The sequence below is a fragment of the Mobula birostris genome, chromosome 20 (assembly GCF_030028105.1).
Source record: "Mobula birostris isolate sMobBir1 chromosome 20, sMobBir1.hap1, whole genome shotgun sequence".
In the NCBI taxonomy this organism is placed as follows: domain Eukaryota; kingdom Metazoa; phylum Chordata; class Chondrichthyes; order Myliobatiformes; family Myliobatidae; genus Mobula; species Mobula birostris.
Genome location: NC_092389.1, coordinates 26,562,992 through 26,582,361, shown reverse-complemented (window position 1 = coordinate 26,582,361; position 19,370 = coordinate 26,562,992). Strand labels below are relative to the sequence as shown.

The following is a 19,370-nucleotide window of genomic DNA, read 5'->3' as shown; positions in this document are numbered from 1 at the left end:
CTGATTGTGACCACAAGGGTCCTTCTCATCTGCTCTCCCCATTGGCTGAATAGCTGCTTCCTGAATCTGTCATCAAGATGCGCAGTAGACTTAATTTTGACCACACTACAGCTTCATTGAAAATGCAGAGACTGCATGTCAGCATGCAAGTTGTAGAAACAAGCCCTTTGACTCAAGTCATGCATGACAACCAAGATGCCCGCCTAAGCTAGTCCCATTTGTCAGCATTTGGCCCAAGTCGTTCTAAAACTTTCCCATTCCTAATCGGTACTGATAACTTCACTCAGACATACCTGGATACAAATTTTGGACTTTTATTGGATTATGTCCATTATCAGAAGAGATGTGGAAAATTTTCAATTATGGTATTATTTAACTGGGAACTTTATCATATTCTAAAATGGAACTTCTATGTTATGAGTCCACTTCCAGTACAGACAGGAGTCAAGGAAGGCTGTGTCATTACTCAACACTTTTCCTATTGTAGGATTACACTTCACCCCACAACAGGCTTCTTGCATTGGAGTGGAGCTGATTTATTGGACGAATGAGAAACTATTCTACCCAAGTTGCCCACTCTGGGCCAAGGTTACTCTAGCCTCAATCCCAAGCTGCAGTACGCAGATGATGTCATCAGTGACTTGCTCACTGAAGCATGCAGTGGAGTAGGCTTTCCTCTGCAAGACTCCTCGGTCATTCTGCTCCTGCTGTACAATAATGACTCACCAGTCGTCCAGATCCAGATTCATTTATTTATCACAAGTACATAAAAACAACCAACACGACCTAAGGATGTGCTGGGGGCAGCCCGCAAGTGTTGCTACATGTTCCAGCGCCAACTTAGCATGCCCACAATTCTTGGCAGGACAATACAGAGCACAACAAGCAACAAAACAACAATAGCAAAACAATCCCCGTTCCTACCTATGACGTACCCACCGATGCACACACACAGTCCTCCAACCCCAGGACGGACTGTCTCTGGACTCCAGCCTCCAGTGCTGACTTCCTCAGTGGACTCAGGGCTGTGGCCATCGGACCTTGACTTCTGGACTCCTGATCAGCCTTTGGGCTTCAATCTTTAGTAATGACCTCAGGATTTTCCAATGGCAACGAATGAGGATCCTGGATGACAGCTCCAAGCGCTCGGCCTCAAATGCAGAACTCTCCGATGATGAGAACCCTGAACACTAGGCCACGAGTGACAGACTCACCAATGACCAGGACCCCAAACTCTCCAATGTCCGGGTCCCCGAACACAGAGTCTCAGATGACCAGGACCCCGAATACTAGGCCTCGAATTTCGTCTCGCCAATCTGAGTACGTAGGGAGTCACTGTGACTTGTACCACCTGCCCACACGGAACTCTGATTCCGGAATCCACTGATGACTCATTGACCAACAGCCCTCATCCTTGCTGGCATGCTGGGGAGGCTGTACCTTGGCAAACGCAGACATCGATGATGAAATTCACCGTTGCCTTCAGTGTGCCAGTTCAGCCTTTTGGCCATCAAAGAGAAAGAGTACTTACAATTAACTCTACTTGTCCGATTGTTGCCTCATCTGCCACCTCATGATGCAGTGAACTGGAATGGAAGCAATTTATCCTTCACATTGAGGGACTGCTTGAGGGGAAGTGTAGCTGTAGAACTGAGGGTCAATTCAATTCTTCCCACTTATGCTCTGCTCAAACCTTGATTGCCAGTATTTGTCAGCATTCCTGGCATTTTTGAGGTTTTTTTTTCCTGTCACCTGATTGAGAATGGTCTGAGACATGACTCCTGTCCTACAGAGAAGCCTAAGTTATGGGCAAATTAAACAAGTCCCATAATAACCCCAAAGACTTTAGATTTCTATTTTCATTATCACTGTGTTATATGATGTGAAATTTGATTTTTTTTGCAGCAACAGTGCAGAGAAAGCTCTAAATTGCCATAAATTACAAAAATAACTAAATAGTGCGAAAAGAAGGAACAACAAAGTGTTCATGGACCGTTCAGAAATCTGATGGCGGAGTGGAAGAAGCAGCTTCTGGATCATTGACTGTGGCTGATCAGGTTCCTGTATCTCTTCCCTGGTATGAGTGGTGAGAAGAGAGCATGCTCAGATGATGAGGGTACAGTGATGGATGCTGCCTTTGTGAGGTACCATCTCTTGAAGATGTCCTCGATAGTTGAGAGGCTTGTGCCTGTGACGGAGCTGGCTGAGTCGACAAACCCCTCCAGCCTCTTTTGATCCTGTGCATTGGAGCCCCCTAACCAGAGTGATGCACTCAGACAGAATGATCTCCACCATACATCTATAGAAATTTACACAAGTCTTTGTTGATATACCAAATCTCCTCAAAAAAGAACCTTTGTCCTGATGTTGTCCCAGTGCTTGATCTGTAAATACCTTGTGTGACCTGGCTTTGAAGCACACAGTCCAAGATGGCTTGGATTAAATCCTATACTCTCAATATGAGAAATATGAGATGCCCTTAACCAGGCTGAACCAAGAACTGAGTTTCCCTTCCTCTATCATCGATGCTGCCCTCATCCATATCTCCTCCATTTCCCTAACATCCGCCCTCACTCCTTCTTCCCCTCCATAACAGATGGAGTTCCCCTTATTCTTACCCGCCACGCCATGAGCCTCTGCATCCTGCACATCTTTCCATAACGACCGCCATCTTCAATGGGATCCGACCACTAAACACATCTTTCCCTCCCCCCCCACCCACCCACCTCATTCTCCACTTTCCACAGGGATCGCTGTCTCTATGACTCCCTTGTCTATTCGTCCCTGCCAACTGACCTCCCTCTTGGCACTTATCCCTGCAAGCAGAACAAGTATTGCACCTACCCAATCCCCTCCTCTCTCACTACCATTCAGAACTCCTTCCAGCTGAGGCCACACTTTACCTGAGAGTCTGTGGATGTCATCTACTGTATCTGGTCCTCCCAGTGTGGCCACCGAGGCCCTATGTAAATTAGGGGAGTACTTTGTCAAGCATCTTAGCTCCATCTACCGCAACAGGCAGGATTTCCTAGTGGCCACCCATTTTAACTCGACTTCCCAATACAATGTGTTGATCCATAGCCTCCTCTACTGCCACGATGAGGTTACTCTCAGGTTGGAGGAGCAATACCTCGTATTCTGTCTGGGTAGCCTCCAACCTAATGGCATGAACATTGATTTCTCTAACTTCCAGTATTATCTCCCCCCTCCCCGTCCCCTCATTTTCCATTCCCCATTCTAGCTCCCCTCTTACCCCTTCTGTTCCCTGCCCATCACCTCCCTTTGGTGCCCCCCTTCTTCCTATTTCTCTCATGGTCCACTGTCCTCTCCAATAAGATTCCATCTTCTTCAGTCCTTTACCTCTTCCACCTATCACCTCCTAGCTTTTCACTTCATGACCCTCCCTCCCCCACCTACCCACCCGCCTACCCCATCATCTGATCTTACCTATCACCTGCCAGCTTGTACTCCCTCCCCTCCCCTTCTTATTCTGGCTTTTTCCCCTTTCCTGTCCAGTCCAGTCCTGATTAAAAGTCTCTGCCTGAAACATTGACTGTTTATTCCTCTCCACAGGTGCTGCCTGACCTTCTGAGTTCCTCCAGCATTTTGAGTGTGCTGCTCTGGATTTCCAGCATCTGCTGAATCTTTTGTGAAAGTGATTGGCCAGAATATTGACAACATGTGGGCTCAATTCTCACTTTGGGCACAGATCCACCTGTATGGCTGCATAATAGGCGAAGTTTACTTTTTATTTTAATTATTTAGAAATGCCACACAGAACAAGCCCTTCTGGTCTGATAAGCAGCACTGCCCAACAACCCACATATTTAGCACTAGCCTAATTTACAATGACCAATTAACCGACTAGCCAGTATCTCTTTGGAGTGTGGGAGGAAACACACACATTCACGGGGAGGATGTACAAACTCCTTACACGCTGCGCAGGAATTGACCTCCGAACTTCGACGCCCCGAGCTGTAATAACGTTGTGTTAACTACTACGCTACTACAACCTGCATTTAGATCACAGTGATCCCCAGTAGATGGAAAATGACACGATGGACATCACCAGATCGCCCCAGGCCTGACCCTAAATCACATTACAGTGTTCTACTGGCTGAGCCAAGGAACACAATGCTGGCTGTTGTCATTTGAGAGAAAAATGAGTTGTTAAAGGAGCTCAATAGGTCAATCAGCATCTGTGGAAGGAAATAAAGTGTTGACACTCTAACCTGTTCAGTTCCTCCAGCATCTTGTGTGTGGATCCAGAATCCAGTACCTGCATTCTCTTGTGTCTTTGCCAAGTGTTCTTCCCTATTTTACCACAACCACCTGTACAGACCCTGCAGCACTTCTTCCACCATCTTCCCATTTCAAGGAGGGAAAGCCCTCAGAGTAAGAGAAGCACATGCTGGCAACACCTACCCACCTCTTCCAGCACTACATCAATAGGTAGATAGGTCCAAATGCATTGACTTTGTGATAACGACACTAGACCTTTTATTTTAGAGAAATTTTACAGAGATATAGCATGGAATTGGCCCTTCTGGCCCTTTGAGCCACACTGCCCAGCATTTCCCTGATTTAATACTAACCTAGTCATGGGACAATTTACAATGACCAATTAACATACCAACCAGTACGTTTTTGGACTGTGGGAGGAAACTAGAGTGCCTGGAAAAAAACCCATGCAGTCACGAGGAGAACATACAAACTCCTTACAGGCAGCAGTGGGAATTGAACCCATGTTGCCTGTGCTGTAGAGCGTTGTGCTAGCCACTACACCACCGTGCCACCCCAATTATCATTGTGTAATCTTCCACCATCAGTGTGCTCAAAAGGGGCACTACTCTCAGACGTACTGTGTCTCAGAAAATTGTGGTTGAATTCTGCAGAGTTTCCAAGCCCTGGATAGACCAACTCATCTCTCAAACTCCTTGGACAGAAATTATATTTGCAGAGCAGGTTCTCAATTTCAGCGTCAAGGGGGAGAAACGTAGTTCTCAGCTGTAGTTTGAGCTTCGTACCAATGCCATTCTGCCTCACTCCAGGTTTCTCTGTGCCAGCTAGCATACCCTGTGGCCAATGCTCAATGCCAGCTGGATGGATTGGCAAGGTCACATAAATTGCCTGTTGCATACTTCTAAGCAGATGATGGCTGCCTTCAAAAGGCTGCTCCTTCTCTTCAATCCTGCGATATAGTCATCACTGGCAATGCTAGCAATTTGTCACCTCTCCCTGGTGCACCAAAAATGTGATAGTCTACTTGCTCCACTTTCCCTCTGAGCAAAAAGAAGTCACCCCACTACAGAAAGGATGTTGAGGGTGCAGAAAGGGTTCACCAGAATGCTCCTTGGTTTAGAGGGGATGTGCTGACATGAGATGCCGGATAAACCTGGGCTGTTTTCTCTGGAGTGCCGGAGGCTGAGGGGAGATCTGATAGAGGTTTACAAGATTACGAGAGGCATAGATAGAGTAGACAGGGGATATCTGTTTCCTAGGGTTGAGATGTCTAATATCAGAGGGAATCCATTGAAGATGAGAGAGGTTTGGTTCAAGGGGGATGTGAGGGGTAAGTTCTTCACTCAGAGAGTGGTGGATGCCTGGAATGCGCTGCCTGGTACATGGTGGTAGAGGCAAATACATTAGAGGCTTTTAAGAGAAGTTTAGATAGGCATGTGGATGTGAGAAAGATGGAGGAATATGAACATTGTGTAGGTCGGAGGGATTAGTGCTTAGGTGTTTTTGATTTGTTTTTTAGCTGGTTCGGTACAACACTGTGGGCCAAAGTGCCTGTTCCTGTACTGTACTGTTCCATGTTCTAAGTTTGAGTGAATTTTGAGGTCACTTCAGAGGGCAGCTACACTCATCAACCATAGCACAGATTTCGAGTCACATGTAGACCAAAGTTGATTAGGAAATATTGGTGAATGAATTGGGATTGAGTGGCAGTCCTGTAAGCTTCATTTCATATTTGTGGGTGCTACTCTTTCTACAGTGGCTGTGGGTTGAGAATTCCAAGATAGTAATATGATGATAATGAAAAATATCCTTTAGGTGGAGTATCACTGAGAAGAGAACATTAAACTTGGAGCATTCCCATAAAATTGTTGCTCTTTTACTAAAGCAGGTCTCGTGTTCATGTGCACAGATTTTATGCTGTGTAATTGTTATCTTGAGGTAAACTGTTGACTGTGAGGAGTGATATCCTCCTCCCTTGGATGGAGTTTGAGATTCACACTAACACTGTTGTGTCTCTCTCCAGGTTTATCAATGCCAGGCGGCGTATCCTGCAGCCAATGCTTGACGCCAGTAATCCTGACCCAGCTCCTAAAGCTAAGAAAATCAAATCCCAGCATCGGCCAACTCAGCGTTTCTGGCCTGACTCAATTGCAGCGGGTGTTCTACAGCAGCAAGGAGGGAATCCCAGCAATCCAGACAGTAAGCATGAAGCTGGCACTCACTTAACCTGGCACACAGTGAGAATTTCATTCCCTGCTGTGTTGCAGCCTTCTCTCTATTCCCTGAAATGCAACCAAGCCTGTGCTTCCTTTCTTGCTTTTCCCTCTCCTATGAGCCTCTCTCTCTCTCTCTCTCTGTCTCTGTCTCTCTCTCTATCCCACACTCCCTCCCTTGCTCCTCCTCCATCCCTCCCTCCCTCCCCCTCCTCCATCCCTCCCTCCCTCCTTCTTTCTCCCTCTCTCTCCCTCTTTCTTTCTGTCTGCCTCTCTCTCTCTCCCTCTTTCTTTCTCCTTCACCTTCCCACCCCTCTCTCTCACTCACTTTCCCTTCCCTCCCTCTGTCTTACCCTTAAATACAGGTGCTCGGGAAACTTAGAAGCACAACGCTCTACAGCAAGCTGCAGAGGCCCACAGGGCTCATAACAGTACCTTCCTCCCTCAGACTAGCCCTTGACGGCTCAGGGAGCTCTGATGCTCTCGAGACAGGGCTGGAAAACTCGGAACAGACCCGATGCTCTCAAGACAGGTCTGGAAAACTCAAGAACAATGCGCATATAACTCAGGAACAATGCATTGCGCATATAGCTCGGAAACAGTACATTGCGCATATAGCTCATAAACATTGCATTGCACTTACTCGGAAGCATCGCATTGTGCATAGAACTCAGGAACAATGCATTGCGCATATAGCTCGGAAACAGTACATTGCGCATATAGCTCATAAACATTGCATTGCACTTACTCGGAAGCATTGCATTGTGCATATAGCTCCGGTGCGAATTGATCATAAACATTACATTGCGCATATAGCTCCGGTGCGTATTGATCATAAATATTGCATTGCACATATAGCTCCAGTGCATATTGACCATAAACATTGCATTGCGCATATAGCTCATAAACATTGCATTGCGCATAGCTCAGAAACATAGCATTGTGCATATTGATCATAAACATTGCATTGCGCATATAGCTCAGAAATATCGCATTGTGCGTATTGATCGTAAACATTGCATTGCGCATATAGCTCCGGTGGGAATTGATCATAAACATTGCATTGCACATATAGCTCCAGTGCATATTGACTGTAAACATTGCATTGCACATATAGCTTGTAAACATTGCATTGCGCATATAGCTCGGAAACTCTGCATTGCGCATATAGCTCAGAAACACTACATTGCACATATATCTCAGAGACATGGCCCTGTGCATATAGCTCGGAAACATTGCATTGTGCATAGCTCGGAAACATAGCATTCCTCATAGCTCAGAAACATTGCATTGTATAGAGTTTGGAAACATTGCGTTGTGCATTGCGTATAGCTCGGAAACATTGCATTGCACTTAGCTCGGAAACAGTGCATTGTGTAGAGTTTGGAAACATTGCGTTGCGCATTGCTCAGAAACATTGCATTGCGCATACTCAGGAGCATTGCATTGCGCATATAACTCAGAAAAATTGCATTGTGCATTGTCGGAAGCATTGCATTGTGCATATAGCTCAGAAACATTGTGTGTATTGATTGGAAACATTGCATTCTGGATATAATTTGGAAGCTTTGTGCATATAACTCAGAAACTTTGTGCACATCACTTGGAAATTTTGCCATTATAACTCGGAAACTTTGCATATATAATTCAGAAACTTTGTCCATATAACTCGGAATCTTTGCGCTTATAACTCAGAAACTTTGCGCCTATAACTTGGAAATTTTGCGAATATAATTCAAAAACTTTGTGCATATAACTTGGAAACATGGCATATAACTTGGAAACTTTGCACATATAATTCAGAAACTTCGTGCATATAACTCGGAATCTTTGCGCTTATAACTCAGAAACTTCGCGCATATAACTCAGAAATTTTGCACATATAGCTTGGAAACAAGTTGCTGGCTATGACTCAACCCTGGAGCAGAGGAACAGCAGACTCTATTACGGTGAGTGCCAGCAATGACTCAAACCATGAGTGGAGGAACGGCAGACTCCCATGCGGAGAAGGAAATGAGGTTAGACATAGGAATACCAACAAAGCATCGGAGGCACGACCGAGTGACACCACAAGACAAACCATTCTCCACAAACACACAGGGACTCTGCAACAGTGCTAAACAAGAGTCCCCTTAAATAATCATAGAATGTGGAAAACCCGAGCCAGTCACAATTAACTTGACAAGATTAAACAGAAAGCTCTAGTTAACATAACAATTAGTAAATACAGATGTTCGAGAGATCTAGAAGCCCAACACCCTACAGCAAGCTGCAGAGGCCAGCAGGGCTCATGACAGGTAAGGGTGCCAAAGGTTACGTGATGAAGGCACCAGGGTTGAATGGGGTTGAGAGGGATAATAGATCAACTATAATGGAATGGCGGAGCAGACTCAATGAGCTAAAGGACCTCATTTGGCTCTTATGTCATATAGTTTCTCCTCCAACAAGCTTTCCCAGTCCCGCTCTTTTGAATTTTCCTCTCCCATTCCTTCCACTCCCCTTCCTTCCCTCCCTTTCTTTCTTGGATCGCCACTACAAACACTAACGGGTTTCCTCCCTTCAGGTACTATGACCACAGCCATGGACAGTCTGCAGACACTCTCCTCCGACACCGCCACCCTTGCCATGCAGCAGGCTATGATGGCTGGCCATGCAGGCGATGACTCATTGGATGGAACGGATGAGGAGGAGGAGATTGAAGAGGAAGATGATGAGGAAGATGAAGACAATGGGGAACTGCAGACGACCAGTGTAAATGACCTGGGCCTGGATAATAGTGACTCACTCGACTAACAGCACTGTGTGCACACAGAGGAGGCAAAGGGAGTAAAGTTTCACCAGTGTGCGGACTGATTTTTTTTTTTATTAAAGACTCTTCTCCAGGAACAGGTCACAATGATGTGACAGTCATAAGAATGAAGGCCCCTGTGTCTAAAATCTATTTTGTGATTAATTCTGTATTAATGAATGTTATTGTGAATGTATCCTTCATTTTTTTTTTCGACATTTGTTTTACATTTGTATTTTTTACTTGGCTGCTGTGGTCACTTCCACAGCCCCTCACTGCCCTAGCTTTCCACTCAGACTGAAGCTTTTCTTAACACTGGGGAGGGAGGGTGGAGCGAAATGGCAAGAATATTTCCCTCAGGCTCTCGCCCCCTCTTTCCCACTGAAATAAATGATGTTTGAAAAAAGGGTAGAAATTGGTTGTTGCACTTTCACTTTTGCCCTCCTTCTCTCCAGATTGCTATAGATGGCCCTGGCAAGTCTGTTCTCCAAATGTTAGAATCTGCCCAAGGTGACTTGGGTCTCCAACAACTCTCTCCCATCAGACAGCCTTTTGATGCCCATCTTGTGTACTTTTATAAATAGTAAATAAAAGCATTCAAAGAAAAGTTTAAAAAAAAAGTCTTATGACTTTTCTCCTGACGATTATTCTCAATAGTGTCCAGGAGATTAACGTTTCATTCATGGGAGCTGCAGACTAGATAATGCTGTTCCTGGAACATGAGGAACTTGGATCTAATTTTTCACTTGAGGAGGTTTCGTTAATCGTCTGTCTGTAGACTCGTGACAACAAACATCCATTTGTTCTTTGAGTTACTACAAGTTAAATTTTGAACCAGATACACATATTTGATCAGCTGTCTAGATAGTTCTCTTAATATTTCAATTACTAAAAAACTTTTTCTTGAAATGTAAAAACTGTTTATCAGAGGGAATGTTCCCTATCTTTGTAGATCTGAGAAACGTGTTGTTTTGTAACTGCCCAGAGGCTTTTCCTGAGTTGTAGCAAGTTCAAGCTTCACCCAACTGCTTGTGTCTGGTCTTTCCTAAGGAATTGAATGGACTGGATTAGATTTTAGGGCTTCATCTCCTTCCACCTGGACTATTAATTCCAACCATAAGAGAAATCAGGCCCAACCTTTTGCCAGAGGCAAGACGTATAGTGAGCACCACTCATATCAGTATTCAGTTTAACAGGAACATTGTAACAGGAATAGTTGTGATAGCTACATAGGTCTGGAGACACGAGAGACTACAATCTGGAATCTGAAGCAACACATAATATGCAGCAGGAACTCAGAAGGTCACGCAGCATGTCAACTGTCCGTTCTCCTCTGTAGATGTTGCATGACCCTCGGAGTTCCTCCTGAAATCTTGTGTGTTACTACAAAAGGTTTGCCCTGCCTCTGAATTAGAATGTTGTTAAACTGTAGCAAGTTGTTTATCAACACTGTTCTATTGTATATACACCTGGACTTAGTCCTAGAAGTACTCAGGAATTAGGTTGTCCAGAACAGAAAGGGTTTACTGATGATCATCAATTGCTAATGTTGCACTCTGCAGAGGTATGGTGTCTTCTCTTCGGATGCTGGATGATTTCTGCTCCGCACGAAGACATAAAGAGACCCTGTCTCTATATTCCTTCATAAAGTAAAATGTAACCTTTGGACATCATGGCAATGAACAAGAAAGGAGATCTAGAAATGCCCCATTTGACAGCTTAGCTCTCCTTCAGTAGTGAATCCCTGACTTTGTTCTTCCACGTTGTTTTTGTATAGGAATTGCACTGTCCTAAATACATTTGCATGCGATGTCAGCTCTGTATTACCTTCACGTTTGATTTAAATTGATTTTACAAATGTATCAATAACTTGTCCCTTGTGACTAATTTCATAGGAACAGGAAAAGTCTATCGGTCCCAAGCATGCTCTGCCAATTTTTGTTAGATCATAGCTGATCTGTCTCTCAGCACTACTTACTCTCTTGATAGCTTAGATAAAAATCTAAATAGGATTTAAATGTTTAAATTCCACTCCTCCCCCAACAACACACACACACACACACACACACACACACACATTTTTTGTTGAAGGATTACAGAATTTCACCTTTCTTTGTGTGAAGAAGTATTTCTTTAATTTATAGTAGGTCTAGTCCCTATACTACCCTCTGTTTTTATATTTTTCATGCATATCAATTCCTGAAAATGTGATATTTGAGCAAGATATGCAGCCCCTTCTCACATGGATCCAGGTGTCCAAAGGCATTTCATTGCACAGCTATGCATCCCATTATGTCCCTGGCAATTTGGTATGTAAATATACATCTCCTTATGTGTAGTAATGGTGTGATCACTCAAGTCAAGTCTGATGTTCTTCCTAAGGGGTTGTCTATTGTTGGGTCCTCAGGTGGCTGTAGAGGCCGATTCAGGGTCCACATATTCTGGTGCAGTGTGGGCACGAGTAAGTGGCGGCTATGGTTAGTGGCTGGGTCTTTTGGTTGTTCAGTCTCTCCTATCACAGCTGCCGCTTGTTCTCTGCAGAGGTCACTCTCATGTAGTACAATTCCCTCTTGAACAGATTTGCTCCAGATATATCTATTGAATGTGTAGTAAGATGTTGCAAAGCATGGCCCTGGCCAGTTGTTATCCCAAAGTGCTGTTGGCAGCAACCAAACTGTCCATAACAGGGTTCTATGGGTTACATTAATGGGATATGTGGCCACTTTAGTTTTCCTCTGCTGTTGTTTGACTTGGTTATCAGTGGTACAATAATATATATTCTGCTTGGCCATGGCAGGTTCAATTCTAAAAACACACAAAGGACTACATTTATTAAATTCAATTTCACATTTTGCAGCCAGAGGATTTTTTGTTAGTGTGTTGAATTCATGAACTTTAATGACTGTTCCATCGTCTTCAACTGCACACTAAGAATATTCCTTCTGTCCTTCAAAATGGCATCAATGGGTTTTTTTTTTAGCATCTATGTGCATGGATAGTCTCAACTAAAAGCAGACTCATACTGTGTGGCACTCAATGCTGTCCCTGTGTCAGCCAAGCTTTTTGTATTCAAATCTTGAGCTGGCAACATTGAATGAGGGGTCAGAATTGTATGAACCGAACCAACTAATGACCGGGCGCAAAAGCCTGTGATAAACAAAGAAATGTGGATAACTAAATCGATGGTTGGTTTTTATCTCTGAATTATCGGCTTACCAGACAACAGCCAGGGCTTTTTATGGTCATTCCAACTGTTTCACATCTGCTTCTATTGTTTCCCTCAATCTATTTTAAGTTACAAAATTTAAAAAATCCCCACGTACAGCAAGACTGCCCATTGATCTTTGGCTGATCATCTCGGTGAAAGGGTGACACAATCCATGTCCAGATTCTTATTGCCAAATCTGTCTTAGTGAAGCCAAATCAGTTGATAGGGAATAGGTACCAGTTGATCACTTAGACAATTACTAACATTGAATTTTATGTTCTCATCACTTAGTCTTCTCACCTTGCATTAGCACTCATGCACGTAATGCATTAGCATTCTGCTACTGGGAGCTTTGGCACAGCTGGCTGCCTCTCTGCATCCTGAATTACGGCAATTTTTTTTGCCAACTTGGCTTACTGGGAATTATTTCCATTAGTTTTTATCCCAGACCTCAAAAGCAATTTGAAAGATGTTCTACTTTGGTTTGGTCGCAGGTTTTGAATGGAAAAGTCCTGTGTCTGTCCAAGTCCAGCCACGCTCCAGGCTTCATTCAGGCCTTCTTCTGCCAAATATATCCTCATGAGGCCAACAGCCTCTTAAGGTCGATACCAGGCTCCAGATTGATAAAGGCTGTCCCTGTCCTCTTCTTCACATAAAATAATCTTGAAGCCAGACCCTGAATCTGAGACAAACCACTGAGATCACACACTGCCAGACCAATCATTCCGTATCATGAAAGAGAACCTTGCATCGGTAGAGGGTGACATTTATCTTAAAACAAATGTTTCCCCTCATTTTCTGCTCTCTGCAGCTGAAATTTGTCATTCCTCAAGAACACCTAAAGAAAATCTGTTAAGATGAGCTCTTGAGTACTGAACAAGCCATGGACTGAAGGGACACCAACAACCTTGAAATTGGAATAAGTAGCATTGGCTTTTAAGCATGTCAGATGTGCATGATATGATGTCACGCTATCAGCCCCACAGTTTTCCTGGGTTAGGAAAATGACTGCCATATGACAGTGACACAGAAAAAGCGCGGTTTGCTGAGCTGCCTGATGAGACACGAATTAGAGACTTCATTGTGACTTTGATGTTTTGATCACAACATCTGGTTGTTTCACATTCCAAAGGTCAATATATTTTTGCAGTCACTTTTCCTTGCCTGATCAATGGTTACCACTTTTTAATTTTATGCACTGCAATGCTTCATGCTCCAGTACCTACACACTGACCGTCCCATGCCCTGTTGTAGCAAAGGCCATAGAGCAAGGTTTCCCAGAGCAAATGATGGTTGATATATATACACTGTAAGTCACATTGGCCCCCTCTTCATTGCAGCACTTTACGAAGCTTGCTTGTGGCAAAGCCCTGTGCACAGCTCCTTACATTCGCCAGTCACAGTAAGTCTCAGAAGCTCCTGTAGGAAAACTGGTGTTTAAAATCTTTCTTTAGCTAATTTCACAACCTTTTGCAAGTAACCCAAATCAGCAGTGGCGCTAAATACAACAAAAGCATATTGATCAATATAGATGAAATTCAAACTCTAGTCATACCTTCTTTTAAAATTGACGTTTTTTGCCTTCTATCAAAGCAGTGGTGTATTTTATATACACCATATTGTATCATTAGAAATTATATCATTGTTAACATTTCATAGATAAAGGCTGCTTTTATTAACAGAACAATGAATGGTTTTATTAAAAGGATTTTTGCCAAGGGAAACCATGTTCAAGGGAGGGTGATGTGATAATGAACAGAAACTGCCTGGGGAGCCGGATTTGGGTAAAATTATATGCTGTTTGTTACAATGCCGTCATCACTTCAATTAGAAACAGGGTAAATGCTGGTACAGTGTTCCAACACTACTTTAGTCATCCTGTAAACCTCCAGTACAGTTCCAGTTCATAACCAAGCCGTACTCGAACCTTGTGAACTCAGAACCTGTAATGTCACCTCTGAATTCATATGATTCACAGGCCAGCAAAGTCAGAGGCACCATGGTTTTATCTAAAGACCATCTGTGGCACATGTACTCTGCTGCAATGAACTCTGAACTCTGAGATAGCGCTTGAACCAAACACCCACTGCTACAACGAAACACTGCGCCAGCAATTTGTTTTCAAAAAAAGCGACCAAATCCCAAGATGCCTGGGTCAATTGATCCACTGGTCAATATTTCATGTTAGCATAGCACTGTAACGCTTTCAACCTCTAACATGAAGAAACCAATGCTGGTCCTGTATTTATTTAGTGCACTATTGATTGAGGTACGGTAGTTCAAGACAATATACTTTAATTTTCAATTCGCAGTGTGTGGTTCTAAAAGTCCCCTTACCTTGGTAAGGAAATGAACCATTAACATGGTAAATGAGAATCCACATCAAAGTCCTCCACAGGCCAACATCCCTCCTTTGAGGCCCTGATTGCACTCAGTTGGCTCTGTTGGGTAGGCCACAAACTTTGCATGCTTGATACCAAATTTCTGAAGCAGTCACACTGTTCTGAGCTCTATCATGGGAAGAGATTATCAGCCAGACAGATTTAAGGATGTTCTCAAAGCCCTGATGACTCTTGGAAGTCTTTGGTCCATGACTGCTCAAAGTGAAGAATGCTTTTGGTACGCAGGCCTTCAAAGGCCTTGAATATAGAATCGGGATGTCATATTACAATTGTACAAGACGTTGCTGAAGATACGTTTGGAATCTGCGACAGGATCCTACAACCAAACACATCTTTACCTCCTCACTCTCTCTGCTTTCTGCAGGGATCGCTCTCTCCACATCCATTCATCCTTCCCCACCAATCTCCCTCCTGGCACATATCCTTGCAAGTGACAGAAATACTACACCTGCCCATTCACCTCCTCCCTCAACACCATTCAGGGCACCAAACAGTCCTCCCAGGTGAGGCAACATTTCACCTTTGAATCTGTTGGGGTTGTTTACTGTATCCAGTGCTCCCTATACAGCATTCTCTACAGTAGCAAGACTCATTGTAAACCGGGGGACTGCTTTGTTGAGCACCTCTGCTCCATCTGCAAAAAGCATAATTTCCCGGTAGCCAACCATTTTAATTCCTATCCCCATTCCCGTTCCGACACATTGATCCATGGTCTCCTCATCTGCTACGATGAGGCTGAACTCAGGTTGGAGGAGCAACACCTCATATTCCATCTGGGTAGCCTCCAACCTGATGGCATGAACACTGGTTTCTCCTTCCAGTAACTTTCTTCCCTCCCCCTTCCCTCTTCTTCTATTCCACAATCTGGTCTCTTACCTCTTCTCCTCTCTTGCCTATCACCTCCCCCTGGTGCCCCTGCTCCTTCCCTTTCTCCCACTCCTATCAGATTCCTTCTTTTCCAGCCCTTTACCTTTTCCACCTGAAACCTCCCAGCTTCTTTCTGCATATCCCCTCCCCCACCCCCTAGTTTCACCCATCAGTTTCTAGCTTGTCTTCCTTCCCCTCCCCCCTTCCTTTCCAGTCCTGATAAAAGATCTCAGCCCAAAACCCATAGATGCTGCCCGACCTACTGAATTCTTCCAGCATTTTCTGTGTTTTGCTTTGGAATATTGTGTTTATTTTTGATCACCCTACTGTAGGAAAGATACCATTAAGCTGGAAAGAGTGCAGAGGAGATTTGTAAGAATGTTTCTGGAACTTCAAGGCCTGAGTTCTGGAGAGAGGTTGAGCAGGTTTGGACTTCTTCATAGGAAGATAGGTGAATAAGGGGTGATCGTATAGAAGCATATAAAAATTTGAATTGAGGGGCTTAGATAGGGTGAATGCATGCAGTCTTTTCCACAGGGTTGGGAAATCAAGAATTAGGGGGAATAGGGTTAAGGCGAGAGGGCAGAGATTTATTAGGAACCTAAGGGACAGCTTTTCCGCAGTGAATGGACACTGGTCCAGAAAAAGCGGTTGAGCTGGGCTAAAAGAGAATTGGACAGGTACATGGATAGGAAAGATTTAGAGGGATATTGGTCAAAAGGGACAACTTACAGTAGATGACAGTCTTGGTCAGCATGGCCCTGATGGGCCTATTTTCATTCTGTATCACTTTATGACGCCATGACTATTTGGAACCTTGAGTCTGTGCATCAGGAACATGCAGAGTCCCTGCAGAAAAGACAGAGGAAACAGAGCTCCTTGCAAGCACAGGCACAGGAGATACTGCAGAATCTGGAAATCTTGAGCAACGCACTCAAAATGCTGCAGGAACTCACCAGGCAGAGAAGCTACCTCGAAAAGTGCCTATCCACCCACCCTATCAGGAACCTCCTGCCCTCTCAGTGGAAGCATCTCTGGTTCCCTCATCAATCTCCTCTGAATCGATAAAGCTGGAGTAGAAGTAAATCATAATTGATTGTGAAGGAACTGCCTATGAAGAGAAACCAGGGGGGAAAAAAATGAAGGACAAGCAAGGAGGTATAGGCTATTCAGTCTTTTGGTTTTGGTTTGCCATTCCATTAGATTATGGTTGAGCTAAGCCTCAGCACCATTTATCTATCATAATCTTTCATCCTCAATAGTGCAATGTGCACCACTTGCAAAACACACTGAATGCAGTGTTTTGTCAAGCTACTTTAATAGGACCTTCCACTCCTGCAGCCTCCTTCACTAAGAATGCAAAAGACAACAAGCACGATACCAATACCAAAATACTTGCAGGATTTGGGCTTCCTGTGTGCTCCAGGTTCCTCCCACATCACAAAGTTGTGCAGATTGGTAGGTTAATTGGCCACTGTATAACTTGCCCCTGTAGAATCTGGAGGAAGCTGATGAGCATATAGGGAAAGTAAAAATGGGTTTAGAGTAAGATTGCTATAAATGGGTATTTGATATCTGAATGGGCCAGAGGCCCTGCTTCTGTGCTGTGTGACACCATGACCTACCCGATAACACTATGGAACTACCAAGTTCAACTTCAAGTTTATTGTCATTCAATCATATTCATGTATACCACCAAATGAAACAACGTTCCTCTGGACCAAAATGCACAACACAGTATATATAACTCAAACGCATACCACATAAAGATATATTACCACAAATAAATTAAGAAATAATAAGCAACACACATCAAAGTTGCTGGTGAACGCAGCAGGCCAGGCAGCATCTCTAGGAAGAGGTACAGTCGACGTTTCGGGCCGAGACCCTTTGTCAGGACTAACTGAAGGAAGAGCTAGTAAGAGATTTGAAAGTGGGAGGGGGAGGGGGAGATATGGGGAGCAGTGAGAGATGGTTTCACTGAACTCCCGTCGAAGAGAAGGTTTAAACTTCTTCAGTGGAGGCATCACGGAAGAGGCTTTGCAGTAGTGAATTTAAAAACGTAAACATGAGGAATTCTGCAGATGCTGGAAATTCAAGCAACACACATCAAAGTTGCTGGTGAATGCAGCAGGCCAGGCAGCATCTCGAGGGAGAGGTACAGTTGACGTTTCGGGCCGAGACCCTTCGTCAGGACTAACTGAAGGAAGAGCTAGTAAGAGATTTGAAAGGGGGAGGGGGAGATATGGAGAGCAGTGACCAGCAACTTTGATGTGTGTTGCTTGAATTTCCAGCATCTGCAGAATTCCTCATGTTTACGTTTTTAAATTCACTACTGCGAAGCCTCTTCCGTGATGCCTACACTGAAGAAGTTTAAATCTTCTCTTCGACGGGAGTTCAGTGAAATCATCTCTCACCGCTCCCCATATCTCCCCCTCCCCCTCTCAAATCTCTTACTAGCTCTTCCTTCAGCTAGTCCTGACGAAGGGTCTTGGCCCGAAACGTCGACTGTACCTCTTCCTAGAGATGCTGCCTGGTCTGCTGCGTTCACCAGCAACTTTGATGTGTGTTGCTTGAATTTCCAGCATCTGCAGAATTCCTCGTGTTTACGTTAAGAAATAATAAGGTGCATTTATGACACAAGTTAAAAAGTAAACAGTGTAACACTACTGGTGCTTCATACATGATGGACCTGGATGGTGGCAGGGAGTTCAGTAGTCTCACAGCCTTGGGGAAGAAGCTATTTCCCACCCTTGTCCTAATGCCTCCTGCCTGATGGTAGGGGGATCAAGGTGAGTATTAGACAGATGGGACAATAGTAAGGGCCCTGCATACACAGCACTCCTGCTGTGGATGGGTGTGACCCTGATGGTCCTCTTAGCAGTCCTCACAATCTTTTCTAGAGTCTTGTAGGAACCATCAGAATGGTGGTAGATGGTTCAAGAAAGCAGCTTATCATAGCGATTAGGAATGGCGAATAAATGAACATAAAGAAAACTCACATAAATCTTTGTATCCCACTCTTGAAAGGTCCTAGCGTCAACACCCTTTTGTATTTCAGATGTGGACATTGTTCTCAGGAAGGAATTGTTTCTGCAACATCCAAATTTCCTCCATACTTAGTGTGAAAATATTTCTCCTGATTTTGCCCAAGAATAGAAGATCTCTAAATCAGATTGCCTTCTGAATTCCTCAAGGACTCTGGAGGGAGTAGTAACTCTATATAATCCTATCAAATAGTGCAAACAAGTTAAACATCCAATCCCCCACCCCCCACCTTTCCCCATTCTTTTAGATCTCAAGGAATAGAAGCTAAACTTGCGTAAATTAAACCTAATTTCATCCTTGTGAACTTGCACTTCATCCATCCCAGACCAATAAATCCTTCCTGAGGAACAGCACCTATGCCTGGATTACAAGATATTGAAAGCCAGGTTTTACGAGGGGTCAATGGAGCTGTAGAATGGAAAGACATCAGAATGTACTCACCAGTAAGTGCAACACTGACAACACCAATCTGTCAGAAGGCTTCAATCTTGAGTGCTGTTGTATCAAGTGCCTCAGACTACATACTCCCAGCACTGAAGACCACTGTCAACCACCAGCTCCTTACCCTTCTGTTAACGGGCTCTGAGTGCCCTTGTGGGACA

The 19,370-nt window shown here is 44.1% G+C and overlaps 1 protein-coding gene across 10 annotated transcripts in view; it reads left to right on the top strand.

Annotated features, from left to right (window-relative positions):
* The window catches only part of pknox2 (pbx/knotted 1 homeobox 2), a 522,498-nt gene extending 508,454 nt beyond the window's left edge, over positions 1-14,044 (top strand). For all 10 annotated transcript variants that reach the window (XM_072238378.1, XM_072238384.1, XM_072238383.1 and 7 more), the window contains 2 exons: positions 6,266-6,441; positions 9,019-14,044. In XM_072238378.1, the coding sequence (XP_072094479.1) occupies positions 6,266-6,441; positions 9,019-9,248 (406 nt within the window). In that variant the 3' untranslated portion in view covers positions 9,249-14,044. The remainder of the gene's footprint in view (positions 1-6,265; positions 6,442-9,018) is intronic.
* The last annotated feature ends 5,326 nt before the right edge of the window (positions 14,045-19,370 follow it).